General features: G+C 42.5%; 1 protein-coding gene across 2 annotated transcripts; it reads right to left on the reverse strand.

The window, feature by feature from the left end:
- Window positions 1-747: 747 nt before the first annotated feature.
- On the reverse strand, window positions 748-10641 carry LOC123407084 (cation-chloride cotransporter 1). Of its 2 annotated transcripts, XM_045100124.1 has the most exons (14): window positions 10437-10641; window positions 10063-10259; window positions 8984-9133; window positions 8733-8811; window positions 8264-8358; window positions 7750-7864; window positions 7431-7531; window positions 6901-6962; window positions 5072-5320; window positions 4875-4989; window positions 3756-3950; window positions 2768-3168; window positions 2329-2490; window positions 748-2240 (listed from the first exon to the last, which is right to left on the reverse strand). In XM_045100124.1, exons 2-14 carry the CDS (start codon window positions 10248-10250, stop codon window positions 1141-1143), a joined length of 3012 nt encoding a protein of 1003 aa, XP_044956059.1. In that variant the 5' UTR covers window positions 10251-10259; window positions 10437-10641; the 3' UTR covers window positions 748-1140. The 2 variants fall into 2 exon arrangements, with proteins under 2 accessions (XP_044956059.1, XP_044956060.1); XM_045100125.1 differs by lacking the exon at window positions 10437-10641 and having other exon boundaries at window positions 8264-8355.
- Window positions 10642-20718: the final 10077 nt, after the last annotated feature.

Here is a 20718-nt window from a genome sequence, read left to right on the forward strand (position 1 = left end):
AGAGAACTAAGAATTGTTGACGATACGGGAGTATGGATAAAAAAAATGAACGCTTCATCAGCCGTTAAACAACAGGACATGAGCGAACAGTTTTTTCTTGTTACATCAATTCCCACTCCCACGCTTAATTACCTGGTCCTTGCAGGGAGGAGATCGAAGGGAGTTGAACCTCTTAATTCCCCTTCCTCTTCCCATCTCAACTCTCATGTCCCTGAGACAATCAAAGGAATTTAACTCCCATATACCTTAAACTCCCATTCCCCATCTATAACTCCCCCCAAACAAACACGCTGTAACAGACCATAGACCGCAGGATCAAATGTTGAAAAAAAAAACAGAATGAAGATTAAGTGGCTGGGAAACCGAGCGCCACTCTGATAAGCAATATCAACACTGTCATAATGCCTCTTGATCAAGCAATACCAACACTGTCATAATGCCTCTTGATCAAATTAAATAGCAGAACAACGTATCATCCGAACCATGGCTAAGCCTAGACATTTAGACCAGTAACAACTGTAAAAAGAGATACCCATGCTGGGATCATATCGCAAAACCACAGAAAATACATGCAATAACGGTCATTTAGACATATGACGTTTTAGCAGCTCAAATTGAACTGCTAAAACGGCATACATTACGGTACGGTCATATATATTATGGTACGGAGGGAGTATATCAACATAAGTCATGTTAAAGATCACGTAACATATCAGCCGATAATCCACAGATGCATAACATCGGGCGTTAACAGAATATTCTCTACTTATAGCATTGGTATTGCTCCTTCCAACAACTTGTTGCAGTCTCTCAGCCGTATACAAATCACAGAAAATAGCAAAAACAGGGACACTGTTGCTACTGTTTCAGTGGGAAAAAAAATGGAAGTTTCTAGAATTGATTTGGAGAACAGGGCTACAAAATTTGTAGTGACCAAGTATTCATCTGTTGTGTCCTGAAAAGGAATGAAGATCTATGGTTTACGTACCTAATATGGCAGTGACAACCCAGTGCATCCCATCTAAGGTAGCCGTCAAGGTGAGGGCTTCCAACTTCAGCAGTGGAATCTGCACACATCTGTGTATTCATTCTGCTACAATGGCACAACAACTGGATGGAGCTCAGACTGTACGTATTTGATCAAGTAAAAAATGTGACAACATCTCTTCTGTATCCCCTAACTATCAACATGCGTGGGACGTTCTCTACAAGCAGGTCCATGTACTCCATGTAGAAGTATGCAGGGTGATTCAGCGGTGGCGGAGGGAGGCTCACTAGCACCACAGCTGCCATTCTGGAGTACCTGAGTATCGTCGAGTTTAACTTCAACATTGTATAGAGGAATTTATCGACCTTTTGCTCGTTCACAACAACTTGCTTTCCATCCACCATTTGCGGCCGTCCTTCTCTTTGTGTGGTTTCCTTCATCTCTGAAAGGTATGTGCTGATCCTGCGCCGTGCACTTGTGTAAGCCTCTTGGGAATCATCTGGCTGAGCACCACTGCTGCTGCTCTCCACATGAGATTCCCATGACTTCATAGTCACAACAATGACCTCGGCATGCATCCTAAGATCATACAAAAACTTTTTGACATCAGTCTTTAGCTCTTCAGCATCAGTGTCCTCTTCAGCTATGCAGAAGACTTGGATCTTGCAGCTTTCAAAGGTCGCTTTTGTGAGCAGGAGCTGAGACAGAAGAAGCATCAATCCTCCATCTCTCACAATCCAGTAGAGGTCAATAGTACCATACTGTCTCTGGAACTCATTAGGCCACTCATCAAGACCCTTCACAATAACAACTGCCTTGTTAGCAATGATGCAATCATTTATTATACTGACAAAGGTTGATGGTATCTCTGTCAGATTCTCACGGCGCCAAATCTCAGGGTACCGCACCACAACAATATTAGGCTTCAAATTACCTAGGCCCATCGTCTGAACAATGCTACGGAAGCCCTCGGACATTGAAGGTGCTACAATTATCTCTGCAACACCCTCACAGCGTTTGTACTCAATGTAGGCCTCCAGCTGATGACAGGCAGTCTTAGCATCCTCAGCCAGTTCATGATAATCACCGTCAATTGTCGAGACAAATATTGACATTCCACGGCCCTTCTTCTTCATACAATTGGCAAAATCAGCAAGTTTTGGATGACAAGGGACATTTTCTGGAAGTTTACCCCAAGGGCGGCATAATATCAGAGGAATGGGGTACCAATTCTTAGGATGAACTTGGTTTGCTGTGAGAAGAACAGTGGGGTGAGTGTTAGAATAATGAGTTTGTATAGATTACTAATGACTATTTCTTTGTCATGCAGAAAATCATACCTCCTAGCGATCTGAGACTCCGTAGTGCCAACTGAAAATATGCACTCTTGAACCCATCTCCCCAATCTCCAGCCTTCCCTTTTATACTCACATAATAATAGATGAGGCTTGCAAGGGCAAGGGAGATAACAGTGAAAGACCAAGAGATCAAAAACATGATGACTGAAATTTGAGAGAAAGATTATTAAGTGGAAAGCACAACTATAAACACAAGTGAGGGTGCATTTTAACTAGCTGTGGACCACAAGAAATATGAGGTAAACAAATTGGATTGAAAAATCATACATGTGAACAGAATTCTTCAATCAAAATTTACAATAATGCCTAAGTCAGTATACATTTTCAAGTACATAAAATAACATTCAGTAAAAATATTACAGGCAGCTCAGGATGAATGTCATGGATGACGGAATAAAACAGTGAGAGTCAAAAGGCGTACCAACGCAAAGTAATGCACCAACAAGTGAAAGACTCCAGTGGTGAAGTTTCCATCGAGGGCGCCAACTAGGAGCATCAAGTAAGTCAAGCAGAAAGCATGACAAGTTCACACCAGCATAGCACAACAGAAAGAACATAGTGATAGTGGGTGTAATCAAGTCCAAGTTCCCAATAATCACACATCCAATACAGATTAATGCTGTGAATAAAGTTGCTGCGTGAGGTTCGGCTCCTTCAGAAGCCTTAAAGTAATTAAGGACTGGAAGGATGTCATCATTTGCTATTGCTGCTAGTAACCTTGGAGCCCCTGTTAAACTCTGCAGCGCTGCACCTAAAGTGGACAGGATAATACCGATGTAAATCACTACTGGAGCAGGCCATGCCACTGTAGCTGTAAGAAGCCTGCAAGTATTAAGGATATTTATGAGCTAACCACACAATAACTCAGTAGTGTAGCAGCTTATGGGACTAAGACAAAACTGCAGCCTACACAGCCATGCTATCAGAACGTAGTTGTTCGATAAAAGAATATAGAGACAAAACAGATTCAACAAATATGTGTGTTATATATAAAGCATGAATATTGACCATATAAAGCAGATTAGTCGATAGAACTTTCTTGTTAGCTCAAGATGAGAAGAAAAACAAACAAGAAAGGTTATGACTGTAAGCATGGGGTATGTGCCCTCAAACAGGACCTACCCAAAATAACTTTATGTGCACGATGATGCCCATAACAGCCAGAAGAATAGCTGTGGTGCAGGATGCCCATAACAGCCAGAAGAATAGCTGTGGTGCACGATGCCCATAACAGCCAGAAGAATAGCTATGGCAGTGAGATTTTCTCTACCGAGAGAGCAAATAACCATGCTCTGACGACATTAGAAATGCAGAACTCAAACATAAAAAATATTCCATGCCCTAGAGAACATATTACCTAAATTCTAAAGTGGGATCAATGATAACTTGCAGCATTGAAAAGCTCGCACCTATCAGTTAGAAGCTCTTCTCGTGTGGACAAGGCTCCAAACAGCAGCACAGAAAACAAGTACATAGCAGTTGTTGTGAGAGTTGCAGATAATGTTCCAATCGGTATTGAACGTTGTGTGTCTTTCAGTGAAGCAGATCGATTTGAGCCAGCCATAATTCCAGTGACTGCTGGGAAAAAGAGACCTACCAAAGCACTGAAAAATATACAAAAATGTGTCAGCAAGTTGCATTGCATCTGCACAGATAAAGAAGTCTTGCGGGCCCATAAACTTTGTTTTCAATAATAGAGTTTGATTTATCTCCAGCCTTCAACCTCGCAAGGCAGGGGGGTGGTTTCATTGTTCCATCAAAGATGGGCGGGGACACTGATGCCCTTTCTCTGGCTAGAGACTATCTCATCAAATAGATATGAAATTTGCTGCTTGGGTTTGTCTGAACTAGGTCAATAATGGTATTACAATCCATGTTAATGCACCCATCAGGTTATGTATTTACAGATGGGACAAATTATGTATGTTTACCGTGTGACCCTGTTAACAGAAGTTGCTGTTGATATCAAGTAATTTGGTCAGTTAGACCAACTTGAAGCCAATCAAACATCCTGGAGGTTTAATAACTTAAATGAAACATTTATGTGACTAAATCGCACCTTGCACCAGGCAGATTTCCACTTATTTCAGTTTGCACCAGATTTCGCCAAAAAAATAACAATTTGCACTGGGTCCGGCACAATAATATCTTTTAACTGAAATCTGTAAGTATATATTTCGTCCCATAATACACATCCATGAATTTTCATATCAAATTCTACAAAACCTGATGCAAATTGCAACATTATTATGCAGATCTGGTGCAAAGTGAAAACTCGTGCAAAACCTGGTGCAAAGTGCAATTTACTCTATAAACTTCAGGGCACACTGCAATTCTGACTAAAAGAATGAACATGCATGTGAGGACCCTATTAAAATATAATAGGAGTAGGTTGTCGCCATGATTGTACAAGTTCATAGGGTCAAGTGAAAAATTGTGCAAAATGACTAGAGTGTGCATGAGATTCAACATGGATATACATGGAATGATAGAGAATTTTCAAGTTTTAAGAGATGATAGAAACTTACTTGAAATCCCAATATATAGAACCATCTGGATCAGGAACTCCTGCATTGTTTGTACGTTGATATTCTGAACCCCAGTTGTCTCTGAGTGAGGTTAGACTCAACCCAGTGATCCCCTCTAAGTAGGAAAGCCAGCATTACAATTGAATGCATAAATGCATAATAATGATTATCCAAAATATAGGCCACATGGTACTTACTTGGAGCATTGTGTCTTGGTGCAATGAAGACACCAAGATAGATGCACAACAGTGAAAAGAGCACTGGTATTAAGAAGGCAGGTGCAACCTTGTTGATGATTTTGACACCACCGAACACAATAAAACAAAGCAGTATGGTCACAATAACACCATATACTTGAAGGTCATGCAAGCTGGGTGTCGATATAGTCGCCGTGCCAGCTGTTGCTGTACCGTTTAATAATGTATTGTTCACCGCTGTTACGCTCTCTGCATTATTAAAAAAACTGTGAGTTAGTCAAATCTATATCTATATCTATACCTACTATTAAAGGACGGATCGTTTCTGCCCGTACGTCACGTCATTTTGCAGAAAATCCCCTGTCTTTTCCAAACCATTTTTTGTATTTTACACAAAACCCCCTGATTTTTACGCTAAATAACCCGCGGTCCATATTTTAGTCACAGCGGATCGTTTTTTATAATTTTATGTAAACCCCCCTGACATATGCATTAATAACCCCGGAGTTTATTCAGAATAAATATGAATTTTCAAATAACAATATCTTTTAAACCGTAAATCCAAGTTAAACATGTTATATATGAAATTTGATTAGAAAAACGTGTAGAGTTTGAATATGTTGTTATTTTACATGTTAAATATTTTTAAAATACTATATAGGGTACAATGTTAATCAATATTTGTCTTTATTTCATACCGACGATCTGTATTGTAACATGTAAACTTAAACGTCAATATTTGGGAAATGTTATAATCCTTGGGCATGATGTACTTGCACTAGGTTCTCTCTTTCTACATATTTCATGATCTAAGACCTTACGTACGTGCCTTTTCTTGGCAGAATCCATCCGCGTTTTTACCAACGGACTACATTTCTTTTTAGTGAATACACAAACAATTTTTATAGGATGTACATGCACTTATAAAATTGATGAACATCAAAAGTACATGGAGGTTTATTTTAAAAACATCCAAACTATTCATCTGATAGTAATGATTGTTAACAGTTGATTTTTTTTAGGGTAACAGTTGAATTGGTAAGTACAATCTTAATTTGTGTTTCATCTATTGCATGTGATGGCTATACATATAGGGGTTTTCGAATATACTTAATTTATAAACGCGGCCTCCTCAGTGTCGAACGACACCACGTTGATGATGCCTGAGTGTGGTCGCAGGTGCACACCATCAATATGACGAGTCAGAATCAAAATTGGATCAAAATGATAGTGTCTCAAGTAAGAAACCTTTACTACCCGTTGCAACGCACGGACATATTTGCTAGTTCAATCTAAACAATCCGTATGATAGCTCACAATTTAAAATAATAAGTTAATATTGATGTGCTCAGTTATATTTTAGGTCCATGTGCTCAACATCTTAGTAGCACTATTTTTGGACTGTTTTTCTAATTTCGTTCGCAAATACAACAAATGTGTTGTTCAGACGGGTGTAGGATATTGTTTCTCCTGGTTTTTTTTAACATAGTATAGATGCAGACGCTCATATACACCGCAAACACCTTGTAGTCGACGGGAATGTCTCCCTTCACTGTTTCTCCCGTTGCAACGCACGGGCATGTGTGCTAGTAGAAATCAAAATTGACATTAAAGTTAAGAAAATAGTAAGTATCGTGTACTTCCTTTTCTCGATTTCTCACAAAACATGAATCAAGTTAGCAATGCAAATAAAATAAAATAAAATAAGGGCATTCTCTATGCCCTAACAAAAGTTTGAAGTACAAGAGTCACTTGTAAATAATTCAACATTTCTACTCGGCAATCGCAAATACAAAAGAACTTACTGACTAGTATTACTTTTAAATTACCTTGAAACAATCCCGCAGAAGGAATGGCATCCAAAAAGGTTTCTACAGCACCCAGAACATACCTGAAATGAGTGGTAAATTAGCATGAATACATGTCAAACAAACAAAACAAATTAAAAATTGAATCATCTGAAATTCCAATGGGCTGAAGAGCTAAGAGTTTATATTACTAATTCAGCTGTGTTCTATCATTATTGACAATCCAGACATTTTTCTTTTGAGCATAACGGTTTAGGTGTACATTACTTTATAAATAACCAACCTTCGGAACCTCTGCAAACCAATCATTCATTGGGAGCAGTCAAGACTAACAAGCATTGAAATATAGCACAAAAACCTTCAATTTCACTACTTCACATTCTACTATAAACCATTCCACTCATCTCATACTAACTTGAAGAACTAATATGATGCCAGCCTCCAAGCAGAAGATACAGAAATACTAATATCCTCATAACTCGGTCCACAAGCAAACAAAGATAAATGAAATTTGAAAGGCGAAGTGCTTGGCTATTGCAGTGTATACTTACATGGACCCAGCAACTGCATTTCCAAGAAAGAAACACAATCCAATACTAACTCCAACTTCAGGACCAAGCGCACGGCCAATGAGATAATATGGTCCACCACCCTATGGATCATACAAGATGTACATCAGCAGCATCACACATCAAGAAAGTTCTCAAAGTATTCTGCATTCCCAGCAATAAATCTAGATCGTCGAATTTGACCATATCAGGCACCAGGTTCAACAAACGAAATGAAGACAATACACCAGCAAAACTAAGGCATATCAGGTATCAACCCTATTACACGAACTCGCCACCAATAGCAAAATGTCCAGCATACCTTCATTGCCCCGTTCGTTGCAATGGCACTCAATGATAAGCCGGTTAAAAATGTACAAGCACCACAGAATGAGACTAAAACAAGCGACTGCCATATGCCTGCCATACCTACAATCCTAAAGGGGAAAAAATATTAGCTACTGTTGAATAACCCAAAACGAATTTTTTAGCTGAAAAAGGTGTACATGCATCACATTTTCTGAAATACCACTTCCAACAAGGGCATATAAGTGTCCAAGGTACCAAAGGCATTAATACTGCAAGAGTAGTCAAATACGTCCACACTGGATAACAATACCTTTACAGACTTTGCAGTTACTTTTACTTGGTTCTACCATAGGAAAATCTCATACAACTAGGAATTGAAATATTACAGGTGGCCCTCTGCCAAAGAATGATAACACTACGGTGACCAGCATGGCAGCATAGCAAATTTATTTTCCAAAAAAAACAAACAAGACCAAAACGTTGACACGCATTAGCAAAAATTAAGTGCACATAATGGCAATACTTACCAGGTAAAACGGATATAATAAATGATCCCCAAGATATTCTGCAAGCATGGTACAAAGACACCCATCATTGTACCAAACTTAGGTCCAGTTTCCTGCTAACCAAATGAAAGCAATGGAACAAGTTATACAGTGTTTATAACTATCCATATATCCAAATGACATAAACCAAATAACCAGAAACAAACAGGTCGATGAAAATCAATGAAACAGTGAAGAAACTTGGGAGATCAGGCATGAAAATGCAAATGTACAAATCAGCAACTACTGTTGACTAAATATATTTAGAGATGTAGCAAACTGTCAAACACGATAGGTGACAGTATCAGCAAATAATTGAGCCCAAGCACTACTCTTTCCTGTTAATTAATTCCAAATATACTAACTTCTAGTTATTCATGTTTAACTAGGAGAAGTGTGATGAAGTATCAAACAGATGGAACTCATCCTAAAGTTTGGAACTGGAGACAACCTTCGGCCTTCCAATGGTAATTGCTACATCCTCTCCCTCCCTAGGACTCGAAGGAGCTGGAATCTCTTCTCCTGTCATGCTGTTTAGATTCAATCAGATACTTATGTCATAAAGTAAAATCACTAGTTCAAGCTATTTCTTTGGAGAGCACATGCTTAATATATCAGTCAAAACTACGTGCGCTCAATAAAAGGAGATATATCTCAAGTTTTCAGACAACCTAAATAAAATAACACAACGATGAACCGTACCTCTTGAGGCCCAAAATATTTACAAGTGAATCAAACCCAAAAAGCTCTAGCTTTGAATCCCTTTGAGATCCACTGGATGTAGCATGATCACCAGAACCTTCTTGCATGCTTGGATCAATGGTTAGATTAGCACCACCGGGCTTAAGGTTTCTATGATATACATAAAAGAAAGCTTGTTGAGTGCATAAATTCGCAGCTACACAGTTTGTGTCATCTAAATCATATGACGACCACTGAAAGAAAAAGACGGAATGAAATCTGCAGAAATTATGGCTGATAACGTGTCATGGAATATGCAATCAAAATAGAAAATCGAGCAGGGAAGCCAGTAGGTACAACAAAAGAATATATATGCATGATGCAAATAAGTAAACCAGTGTCAAGTAATATTCCAAGCAAACTACAAAGATCAATAACAAGAACTGATATTGAAAAGGAAATATTAACTGCTCAAGTAGTGACAGGTGTGACACTCATTGACTAACATTCTAACTACAGAACCCTAAACCATGGGTATATACCAATAGAAGCTCAACATAGATTATCGATATATGAGTACACACAAAATATCATATGCCAAAAGAAAATTCTACCACACGGTCATTCAAATATATCAAACCCGAGGAGATTACAATACGATGACCAAATTTCAAAAGTCAAGGTCATGGCCTCACATTGAAGGTAGTCTACAAACAAACAGTAATGTGAATTTCACAACCCTGTTCATAATGCACTGAGCTCTAAATGAAGGAAGCAAATCCAAAAGGCTATTAAAAGCCTAAGGTTGTAGTCTCAAACAGTCCAAAGCCATTATGTAGTTAAAAACTTCAAATTAACCTCCCATGTGTGTTTACTGCCCACCAAGACTATCATCCGAATAAAACTGTCCAGTTGAACACCCCGTTTGTCTAAATAACTCACTGTCAAGACAATGCACAGATATTTGCAGCAACTACGCTAGCTGGTGATTCTCGCAGAAGTGTAACATGTACTAAACCCGAAACCCTTTTACTGATTGTGTATCAAACAAAAACAAAATGCTGAGGAAGCCCACACATATGAGACCAAGTATGCATCACCTAGGCGGCTGGGGTGTTATGGCGTCATGGCCAGTGACAGAGGTGGAGGTGGAGCCGGGGCTGGGCTCCATGGAGGTCATCTGGATGACGGCGCTGTCGTCCGAGCCCACTGGTCGGTAGCGTCGCCCGTTAGGCGGCGCTGGCACCGGCAGCCCATCCTCCGCGGCCTCGATCTCCCCATTCTCCATACCAGGAAGCTGCAGCCACGCACAGAAAAGTTGGTGCTATGAGATCTAGGTTTTCAGAGTAGACGCTGGAGCAGTCCCGGGCAGCGGCGTAGCAGGGGGCTGGAAGGCGTGGATCTGGATCCGAGGCTGAGCGTGGGGAGCAGGGGCGGTTCGGGCGGCAGCGAGGCGTGATCGCTGGAAGCTTACCAGGGTCGACGGAGAGCAGGGGGCGGCGGAGCTGGGCGCTGCGGCGAAGGAGCAGCCACCGGCGGCGAGGGGAGTGGGCAGTTAACGGGGAAGGTGGGCAACGGTCGGAGGGGGGTTGGAAAAGCTACGAAACTGGGTTTGCTTCGTCCCTCATTTTTGCGCTGGGCACCCTGGCCTGCAAAGTCTTTGAGTTGAGGGAGGGATTGCTTCTCCACGACGCTCCTAGGCTGCGTGTTGTCTTTTTTTTTTTTTTACTTGAAGAAGATGTTAAAGAAATTCATTTTATACATATATAAAGCAAAGATTCACAACAATCTGATACAAACTCACGCCAACACAACACACACATCCAAGATACATAGATGTTATTGCAGCCACAACACCCCTAGAGCTACAAAGCAATCGAGAATTCAACCTGAAACACGTCACCGTGAAGAGATAAAGCCACATACGACGAACTGTGGGCTTCAAGGTGGCGCCTTCAGAAAGGAAACAGCACTGGAGCGTCGCCACTGCTCGATCTGAGGATCAGAGTTTCCCCTAAAACAGCACGACGGCGATGAGAGCCGCGACGACGCGTTCAAAAAGGGAACGAGCTTCGCAGCCACCGGTCCGAAGATAGAGCATGTTTTCTTCCCGGTCAACACCGACCGCCACACCCCGGCTGCCATGCCGCCCACACTGTTGGAAATGTGCGCTACAGGCAATAATAAATTGATTATTATTATATTTCCTTATTCATCATAATCGTTTATTATCCATGCTAGAATTGTATTGATTGGAAACTCAAAAACATGTGTGGATACATAGACAACACACTGTCCCTAGTGAGCCTCTAGTTGACTAGCTCGTTGATCAAAGATGGTCAATGTTTCCTGGCCATAGACAAGTGTTGTCACTTGATAACGGGATCACATCATGAGGAGAATGATGTGATGGACAAGACCCAAACTATGAACGTATCATATGATCGTGTAAGTTTATTGTTATTGTTTTCTGCATGTCAATGTATCTATGACCATGAGATCATGCAACTCCCGGACACCGGAGGAATGCCTTGTGTGTATCAAACGTCGCAACGTAACTGGATGACCATAAAGGTGCTCTACACGTATCTCTAGATGTGTGTGTTGGGTTGGCATGGGTCAAGACTGGGATTTTTGACTCCGTGTGACGGGGAGGTATCTTAGGCCCACTCAGTAATACAACATCACAATAAGCCTTGCAAGCAATGTGACTAAAGATTTAGTCACGGGATCTTGTATTATGAAACGAGTAAAAGACTTGCCGGTAACGAGATTGAAATAGGTATAGAGATACCGGCGATCGAATTTCGGGCAAGTAACATATCGATAGACAAAGGGAATAGTATACATGATTGATTGAATCCTTGACATCGTGGTTCGATCGATAAAGATCTTCATAGAATATGTAGGAGCCAATATGGACATCCAGGTCCCACTATTGGTTATTGGCCGGAGAGTATGTTAGGGCATAGTTTATGCCTAAGTAATTTTGGTGATTGATGACAGTACCGCAAAGGACTAACCGTGTGTGTTAAGATTTCAGATAACACATGTCAATGGCACAAGACGACTCGCCCCTCTTTCCATGGAACAGAAGCACGGTGTACTCTACGATTCTCTTTATTTGAGTCATAGGAACGTCGTACTATTAAGAGGGGACCCGTAGTGGAAAGGTTTGGGTGGAATCAATTTTGCACGCACACACTATATCTCCTTTCCCCTTACCTACAACATTGGAGTGGCTCCCGCCTCTGTGTTTATCTCATCTAAGCAAATGGTCCCTCGGCGGTAGTACCGCTGTGCCTAGCAGTAGTCCCGCTGGAGTGCTGGCGGTAGTACCGCTAGGCTGGCGGTAGTACCGCTAGGCTGGCGGTAGTACCGCCCCTGGTCAGCGGTAGTACCGCTCCAGGAGCTTAGTACCGCCTTCCTAGAGGTTGTACTTCGACGGACCTTTTTTGCGAAGACTTTCTTGGCGGTGGTTGGCCCGGTAGTGCTTATGCACTACCATGGGTCCAGCGGTAGTACCGCTGCAGCCAGCAGTAGTACCGCTAGGCTCGGGCTGTGAGTGGGAAAACGGTTGGATTCCCCCCCACTATATAAGGGGTTCTTCTAGCTGTGGAACCCTACCTTTGACCCTCCCAAGCTCCATTGTTGCTCCCTAAGCTCAAAAGTGCCCGATCTCTCTCCCTAGCCAATCAAACTTGTTGATTCTTTAGGGATTGGTTGAGAAGGCCTAGATCTACACTTCCACCAAGAGAAAAGTTGATTCCCCCACCAATCCCTTGCGGATCTTGTTACTCTTGGGTGTTTGAGCATCCTAGACGGTTGAGGTCACCTCGGAGCCACATTCCATTGTGGTGAAGCTTCGTGGTCTTGTTGGGAGCCTCCAAGCTTTGTGTGGAGTTTGCCCCAACCTTGTTTGTAAAGGTTCGGTCGCCGCCTTCAAGGGCACCTATAGTGGAATCACGGTACCTTGCATCGTGTGAGGGCGTGAGGAGAATACGGTGGCCCTAGTGGCTTATTGGGGAGCATTGTGCCTCCACACCGCTCCAACGGAGACGTACTTCCTGTCAAAGGGAAGGAACTTCGGTAACACATCCTCGTCTTCATTGGTTCCACTTGTGGTTATCTCTAACCTTTACTTTGTGTATGCTTATGTTGTTGTCTATCTCTTACTTGTCTTAGTAGCTCTTGTTGTTAGCTTCATAACGGTTCACCCCCATTGTTGCTATTCTTGTGAACCCGTATGTTGTTTACCCTAACTTGCTAAGATTAATTAAAAAGTGGTTGTTGCCTATTCACCCCCCCTCTAGTCAACCATATCGATCCTTTAAATTGGTATCAGAGCCACGTCTCTTTATTAAGGGTTTAACCACCCGAAGAGTATGGAAGATGATGAGGGAGTTCCCCGTGCACAAACCGAGGGCATGGACTTGACTTCGATCACAAGGGACGACTTGAATACGGCTATGGCCGCACTCAAGACGTCCATGACGAACGAGGTCAAGACCATGCTTAAAGAGTTAATTGAGGAAATTAAAAACTCTCCCGAACCGGCATTGGTGGTTAAACCCACCACCACAGATTCGGAGGCCAATTCCGTCAGGGAAACGGCTAAAGGTATGCAACCTTCCCAACCTCTCGAAAATGATGGGAATCACTACTGAAATTCAGAAATTTGCCGTCTATCATGGCAGACGGCAAAGGGGGGAACCACGGACGGCAAAGGATTTGCCGTCGGTCAGCAGACGGCAAACTAGACGGTAAAAAAAAATCCGGTGAAGAGGTTCTTTGCCGTCTGCTTTTTTAAAGCGGATGGCAAAGAATCTTTGCCATGAGGGGGCAGACGGCAAACTAAATGGGACGACACATAGTGCAACGGCCCCGTTAAGTGTTAACAGCAGGCCTCCTCTCTTTGCTGTCTGCCATCCCCCCTTTGCCATGTGGGGGTAGACGACAAAGAGGGGAGAGAGAGGGGGTTGATTCCCCCCTTTGTCGTCTGCCCACCCCCCTTTGACATGTGTGGCAGACGACAAAGAGGGGAGAGAGAGGGGGCTGATTCCCCTCTTTGCCGTCTGCCTACCCCCCCTTTGCCATGTGGGGGCAGACGGCAAAGAGGGGAGAGAGAGGGGGCAGATTCCCCCCTTTGCCGTCTGCCATCCCCCCTTTGCCATGTGGGGGCAGACGGCAAAGGGGGGAACTAGCCCCTTTTTAATTTATTTTTATTATATCCAGCATTTTTAACAATAATCAGGATATATATATATATATATTTGACATAAATAAATTTCTTTCCGTACTCATAACCATATTAAAATAACTCTCATCCATAGTGCATACATATTATGCAAGTTGCATCTGTACCAAACCATATATTACACCAGTTTCATCCACATGCATACAAAGTTTCATATATATCCATATACTACAATAGTTTCAATACAAGCCATGGTACAAGAAATCATCTTCAATCATTCCATCAATATAATCCAAGCTTCCCGTGAAGTGAAAGTAATCTGCAAAATGACAAATAAGAAAGTTAGAAGAATAATACTAGATGAAGAAGTATAGGTCATGTTTTATTAAATAGACCATTTAGGAGCTAACTAAGCTAATTATGTCATTTAGGTGGAACCCTAGCTAACTATAGGTCGTTTCGGAGCTAACTTGGGTAAAATAGGTCATTCGGAGCAAACTATGCTTATTAAGCCAGTTTGGATCTAGCTAGGCTAATTATAGGCCATTTAATACCTAAGTTAGGGGGAATAGGTCATCTTACAGCTACGTAAGCCTTATTATGTCATTTAGGAGAGAACTTAGCTAACTATATGTCATTTTTTATTAAATAGGTCATTTTGGAGCTAACTAAGCTAATTATGTCATATTCGTAGGATAATTAGCCAATTTAGCCTTTCTTGGATGAGTCTAAGCTACGTAGAAGAAGAGAAAGAGAAGAAGAAGTAAAAGAAGGAGGAGGAGGAGAAGGAGAAGGAATAGGAGAAGAAGAAGAAAAGAAGAAGGAGAAGGAGAAGGAGGAAGAAGGAGGAAGAAGAAGGAGAAGGAGGAGCTCCTTCTCCTTCTTCTCCTCCTTCTTCTCCTTCTTATACTCCTCCTTCTCCTTCTTCTTCTTCTCTTCTTCTTCTTCTTCCTTCCTTTCATTTTTCCTCTTTCTTCTCCTCTTGTCCCCTTCTTCGGGCTAAATTGGCTAAGAATGCCTTTTTGGAGCTAATTATGTCATTTCGAGGATAATTAGCTAAGTATAGGTCATGTTTTATTAAATAGACCATTTAGGATCTAACTAAGCTAATTATGTCATTTAGGTGGAACCCTAGCTAACTATAGGTCGTTTCGGAGCTAACTATGCTTATTAAGCCATTTTGGATCTAGCTAGGCTAATTATAGGGAATTTGATACATAAGTTAGGGGGAATAGGTCATCTTGCAGCTACATAAGCCTTGTTATGTCATTTAGGAGAGAACTTAGCTAACTATAGGTCATTTTTTATTAAATAGGTCATTTTGGAGCTAACTAAGCTAATTATGTCATTTCGTAGGATAATTAGCCAAGTTAGCCTTTCTTGGATGAGTCTAAGCTACGCAGAAGAAGAGAAAGAGAAGAAGAAGTAAAAGAATAAGGAGGAGGAGGAGGAGGAGGAGAAGGAAGAGGAGAAGAAGAAGAAAAGAAGAGGGAGAAGGAGAAGGAGGAAGAAGGAGGAAGAAGAAGGAGAAGAAGGAGCTCCTTCTCCTTCTTCTCCTTCTTCTTATCCTCCTCCTTCTCCTTCTTCTTCTTCTCCTCTTCTTCTTCTTCCTTCCTTTCATTTTTCCTCTTTCTTCTCCTCTTGTCCCCTTCTTCGGGCTAAATTGGCTAAGAATGCATTTTTGGAGCTAATTATGTCATTTCGAGGATAATTAGCTAAGTATAGGTCATGTTTTATTAAATAGACCATTTAGGAGCTAACTAAGCTAATTATGTCATCTAGGTGGAACCCTAGCTAACTATAGGTCGTTTCGGAGCTAACTTGGGTAAAATAGGTCATTCCGGAGCAAACTATGCTTATTAAGCCATTTTGGATCTAGCTAGGCTAATTATAGGCCATTTAATACCTAAGTTAGGGGGAATAGGTCATCTTGCAGCTACGTAAGTCTTATTATGTCATTTAGGAGAGAACTTAGCTAACTATAGGTCATTTTTTATTAAATAGGTCATTTTGGAGCTAACTAAGCTAATTATGTCATTTCGTAGGATAATTAGCCAATTTAGCCTTTCTTGGATGAGTCTAAGCTACGTAGAAGAAGAGAAAGAGAAGAAGAAGTAAAAGAAGGAGGAGGAGGAGGAGGAGGAGGAGGAGAAGGAAGAGGAGAAGAAGAAGAAAAGAAGAAGGAGAAGGAGAAGGAGGAAGAAGAAGGAGAAGGAGGAGCATATTGTTCGGGAGTACTGCCATACTTTGTATCGTTGTGATCACGAGGGTCTGTTGTAGATGAAGGTCCAAGATTCTGGTTGTGTGTTGACGGATGTTATACAGGTGACGGGTTAGTATAGGAGTTGTGTGATATTACTCCTTGTATCCGTGTACCAGATTGCATGACCAGATATTTCGGGAATTCTTAGGTGGGAATTCAAGTAGTTACTTATAGGACGATCTTCCAACAAATTTGTGTTGCTTCGATGTCAAGTGGTGATTTCAGATCTTTCCTAAGGGGCGTTCTCATATTTTTATGAGAGTACTAATACTTTTGCTCAAATCAGATTGTTATGTCAATTCTTGTCTACCGGAGTTGTCATGTTAATTCTTTTCCAACCGGTGTGCTTCTCTTCAAGTGAATTCCATACGCTCCAAATTTTTTTGCAAGATCATTCTCTCATTTTATTCCAGAGTTCATCTCATCTAGCCCAAGTTGTATTTATTTTTCCCCACCCTCCCGCCCTTTTTCTCAGTGATTCAATTTTTATGCAGGAGTTTTCTTTTCATTGTGCTTCCGCTGCTTGTTCTTTTCTCTCTTACCCGGTGATTCATTGTGAAGATTCTTAGGAGCTTCATGTTAATCCTTATTCAGTCTTGTTATTTTTCTGGTGAATTCAATTTAGTTGTCCGTGTCATCTTATCCATTCATCCTTGTAATTCTTTCCTATATTGGAAATTCTTATGAGCCTATCTTGTTGCTAATTCCTCTCTCTTTCTATCCGGAGTGTTAAAGATATTTCAGAAGTTTTTGTTTCCAATCTTTTCAATTATTTCGAGGTGCTAACCTCATCTAGTTCTCTTCAAACCGGTGCATTATCTCTCTTCTAAGCAATCTTTTCTAACGGTGGTTTCTTTGAGCGGGCCCATAACTCACAGGTTCTTTCCCAGGATCTTTCCTGGCTTTTTTAATCCTTGCCCGGAGATCATTAATTCTTTTCAACTATGACGTAAGTATGATTTCCATCAGTCTTATCACTTCGTCAAGATCTATTTTAATTAATTCTCATATTGGTTCAACCTTTCATTCTTCTTTATCCCGGAGTGTCTCATTAATTTTTCGTGGTGTTGTTCTCGTCATCATTCTCAGCTTGCAAATTCGAAGGGGTGTTTCTCTCAGTCTTGTTCCATTCTTGTGAAGACTGACATCTCAGCTTCGTGTATCCTCTCATTTGTTGTCAATCATGAGTAATCCCTTTCGTGCTATCCGGTGCTTCTCTGAGTTGTTTTTATTTCTCGTTCCTCCGAAGGCCATCATTTTAGAAGATTCTTCGTTCTCAGTTTTCAGCTTTCGTCCTTAATTCTTCTCCATTGTTGTCTCTTCGTTCGTCTCTCGGTTATTCCGGTGCCTTGTTCTAGTTTTTTCTTAGGTGGCTCATGATCTCTTTGTTCTCTGGTATCTCCATTAATTCGTGGTGTTCCCATTTATTTGTGAATTCTTACCGGTGCGTCCGTCAATTATGTCTCAAGTGGTGCTTATCTCTCTATCTCTTCAAGATTCTTTCAAGAGGAATAAGTTGTATGCTAAATCCGTTGCTTGTCATCAATTAAACTTGATGAAGAATTAGCATAACATAATTCTTATTCTTGTTCTTCCTTCTTCCAAGAGATTTCAATTCTTCTTCCGGAGTGGCTCATGATATCGATTCTTTTCTCAGGTGCTTATCTTTCTTTTTCGGAGTTCCAAGTTCTTTTAAGTATCTGTTTGTGAGGGTTCATCTTAATTTTGGCAAGGTCATAATCTTATTCTTTTCTACCTTCATATTGTTGCATCATTCATACGGAGGTCCTTCATGGCGGTTCATCATCATATCAATTCATTCTCAAAAGTGGTCTTCAAGATTCTTGTTGGAGAACCTCAAGTATCCGTTCTCTTGCGTTCCCAAGTGCATTTGTTCTTCCTTTATCCTTTGAGGTGGTATTATAGCCTTCTTGTTAGTGTAGGAGCCTCGAAGAGATTTCCTTTCAAGAATGAGATAATTAAAGCCACCAATCCTATGATCATGAGATATTTTCAACCCATGAGTTCTTCTTTGAGCTATCTTGGTTTGGACTTCACCTAAAGCTTTTCCTATGGATTGTTGCTATCATGGTGCTTGTCATTAATCCAAGTTCTCAATGCATCCTCTTGGTGTAAGAAGTTTTAATATCTTTGCTTTCATCTATCCTTGGTTCATAACCCACTACTATGTTGTTCTTTTCGTTGTTGTTTTTCCAATAACTCCGTCCAATTCTTCTTGCAAGGATGCTTGCCAAGTTCATTGGAGTTAGTAGTTGTCATTCTTTCTTCATTATCTTCTTCCGTATGAGCTAGTTCCTATTCTATTATTCTGGAGGCATTGTGATATTGCTCTTTTGGGTCAATCTTGTTGTTCTATCAAGATCATGGTGTTTCCTTGTTCTATTTAGTTGTTTGATATGTATATTGTCTATTTCTTCCACCTTGTCGAATTTTTTGTCCCATTTTCCTACCGAAGTGCTGCCGAAATTTTCCGTGAATTCTTGCTTCTTTCTCATATCATTCCTCATCTCGTTGCATTTCAAGGATCATTGGTTTCACTCGTTTGTCAAAGAAGCGACTAAGTTTTTACCTCTTCTTCTTTCTCATCCTCTCCCCCTTTCATTCTTGGATCTCGGGGCGAGATCCTCTTGTAGTGTAGGAGAGTTGCGACAGCCCGATGCCGACGCCCCAGAAGATTCCCCTTTCTTTCCGTTTTTGTCGTGTGTCTATTTTCTTTTGTCGCATCATCATTCGCATCATCGGCATTGCATCGGCATCTCCGTTGCCGCCAGTTTTCAAAACTTGCATCCGTTGTTAGTTGCCGGTTCGCGTCGTTGTCCGTCCTGAGCCCGACCGCACACGCACGCGCCCGCGGCATCGTCAAACCCTGTTTTAAAAGTGCGTTTAAAACTTTCTCTGATCGGGATGAAACTTGGCATGCGGTCGTAATTAGTTATAGCCAGGCCGCCTGTCGAATTTCGTCGCGATCGGAGACCGTCTGGTACCCGAATGGTCGACCATAGCGGAACCGTATTCGGTCTACGGTCGGACGTTTGTCGGTGTTTTAAAAATTGTTGCCGCACCGCCCGTTTCCCCTCTCATCTCCGGATATCCCCTCTACACGGTCACGTACCCATTCCCGCGTGCAGAATCGTCCAAATCCGACCGCACGGTTGGATCCGGAACGGAATTCCGGTTAACCTAGCCCCCCCTTTGCCTATAAATAGACCCCCATGCCATTATTTTAGACAGCCCCCTCCTCTACCTCGTAAACCGTGCCTAACCCTAGCCTAATCCTCTCTCTCCTCCCACCACCCACCAGCCGTCGCGGGCCCGCCGAGCCGAGATCGGGCCCGGGCAGGCCCATCCGGCCGCCGCCGCCGCCCGCAGCGCTCCGCGCCGCCACCGCCCGAGGCAGCCCTCGTCGCCGGAGCCTCCCCTCGCCTCTCCCCCGACAGAGACCCCCTGCCTTCCTCGCTCGCCACGCCGCCTCCTGCAAGCCACCGGCTGCCGCCTACCGAGCTCGCCGCCGGCCGCCGCAGTCCGGCCCCGTCGCCAGATCCCGCGTCGCCGCGTGCTGTCCTGCCGGCCGAAGCTTGCACGCCGCAGCCGCCATGGGTCCGGTGCCCCTCGCGTGCTCCGCCGCCCGTAGCCGACCGGATCCGGGCCGATCCGGTCCGTGCTGGGGTTCCCTTCGCCTCCCATGCTGGTACCTCCGCCTGCCAGCGCCGCCATGGCCTCGTGGCCTCGCTCCCACGAGGCGACGGGAAGGAGACGAGGCCGCCCCTCCTCCAGGTCGTTGACCGCCGGCCCAGCTTCGACCTCCCGCGGCCCAGCAGCCCCCACCTGCTCCACCTGGCGCCCCCAGGCTCAGGCGCTCTGCCTCTCCCGCCGGCCCAAGCCTCCAACCGGCCCAAGGTGAGGCTGGCCTATCCCCCGCCTTGCATTTTTTTGTTTATCTTGCACCCCTGTCGGCCCATTTAGTATTTTAGGTTTTTATTTCGGTTTAGATAATTCCAGTAAATAGTCGTATATTGCTACACCCGTAGTTTAATATCCGTATGTCGGATCGGGGCGAGTCATATATGTAAATCGTGTAGTTTTCTGCGTAGATTAATATTTTACAACTTGCATGCATGTTTGAAGTAGTTTGACCCGCCAAATGCCTAGTTTTACATGCTCTTCCAATAGGGAATTACCCCGTGTTTATTTTTGTGCGCGTCCGGATTGCTCAAACCCCGTAGATAAAATGCCCATGTTTTAGGAACCATTTTTCCATGTATTTTAGAGCGGTCA

Source organism: Hordeum vulgare, chromosome 7H, assembly GCF_904849725.1.
Source record: "Hordeum vulgare subsp. vulgare chromosome 7H, MorexV3_pseudomolecules_assembly, whole genome shotgun sequence".
NCBI classification, from domain to species: Eukaryota; Viridiplantae; Streptophyta; class Magnoliopsida; order Poales; family Poaceae; genus Hordeum; species Hordeum vulgare.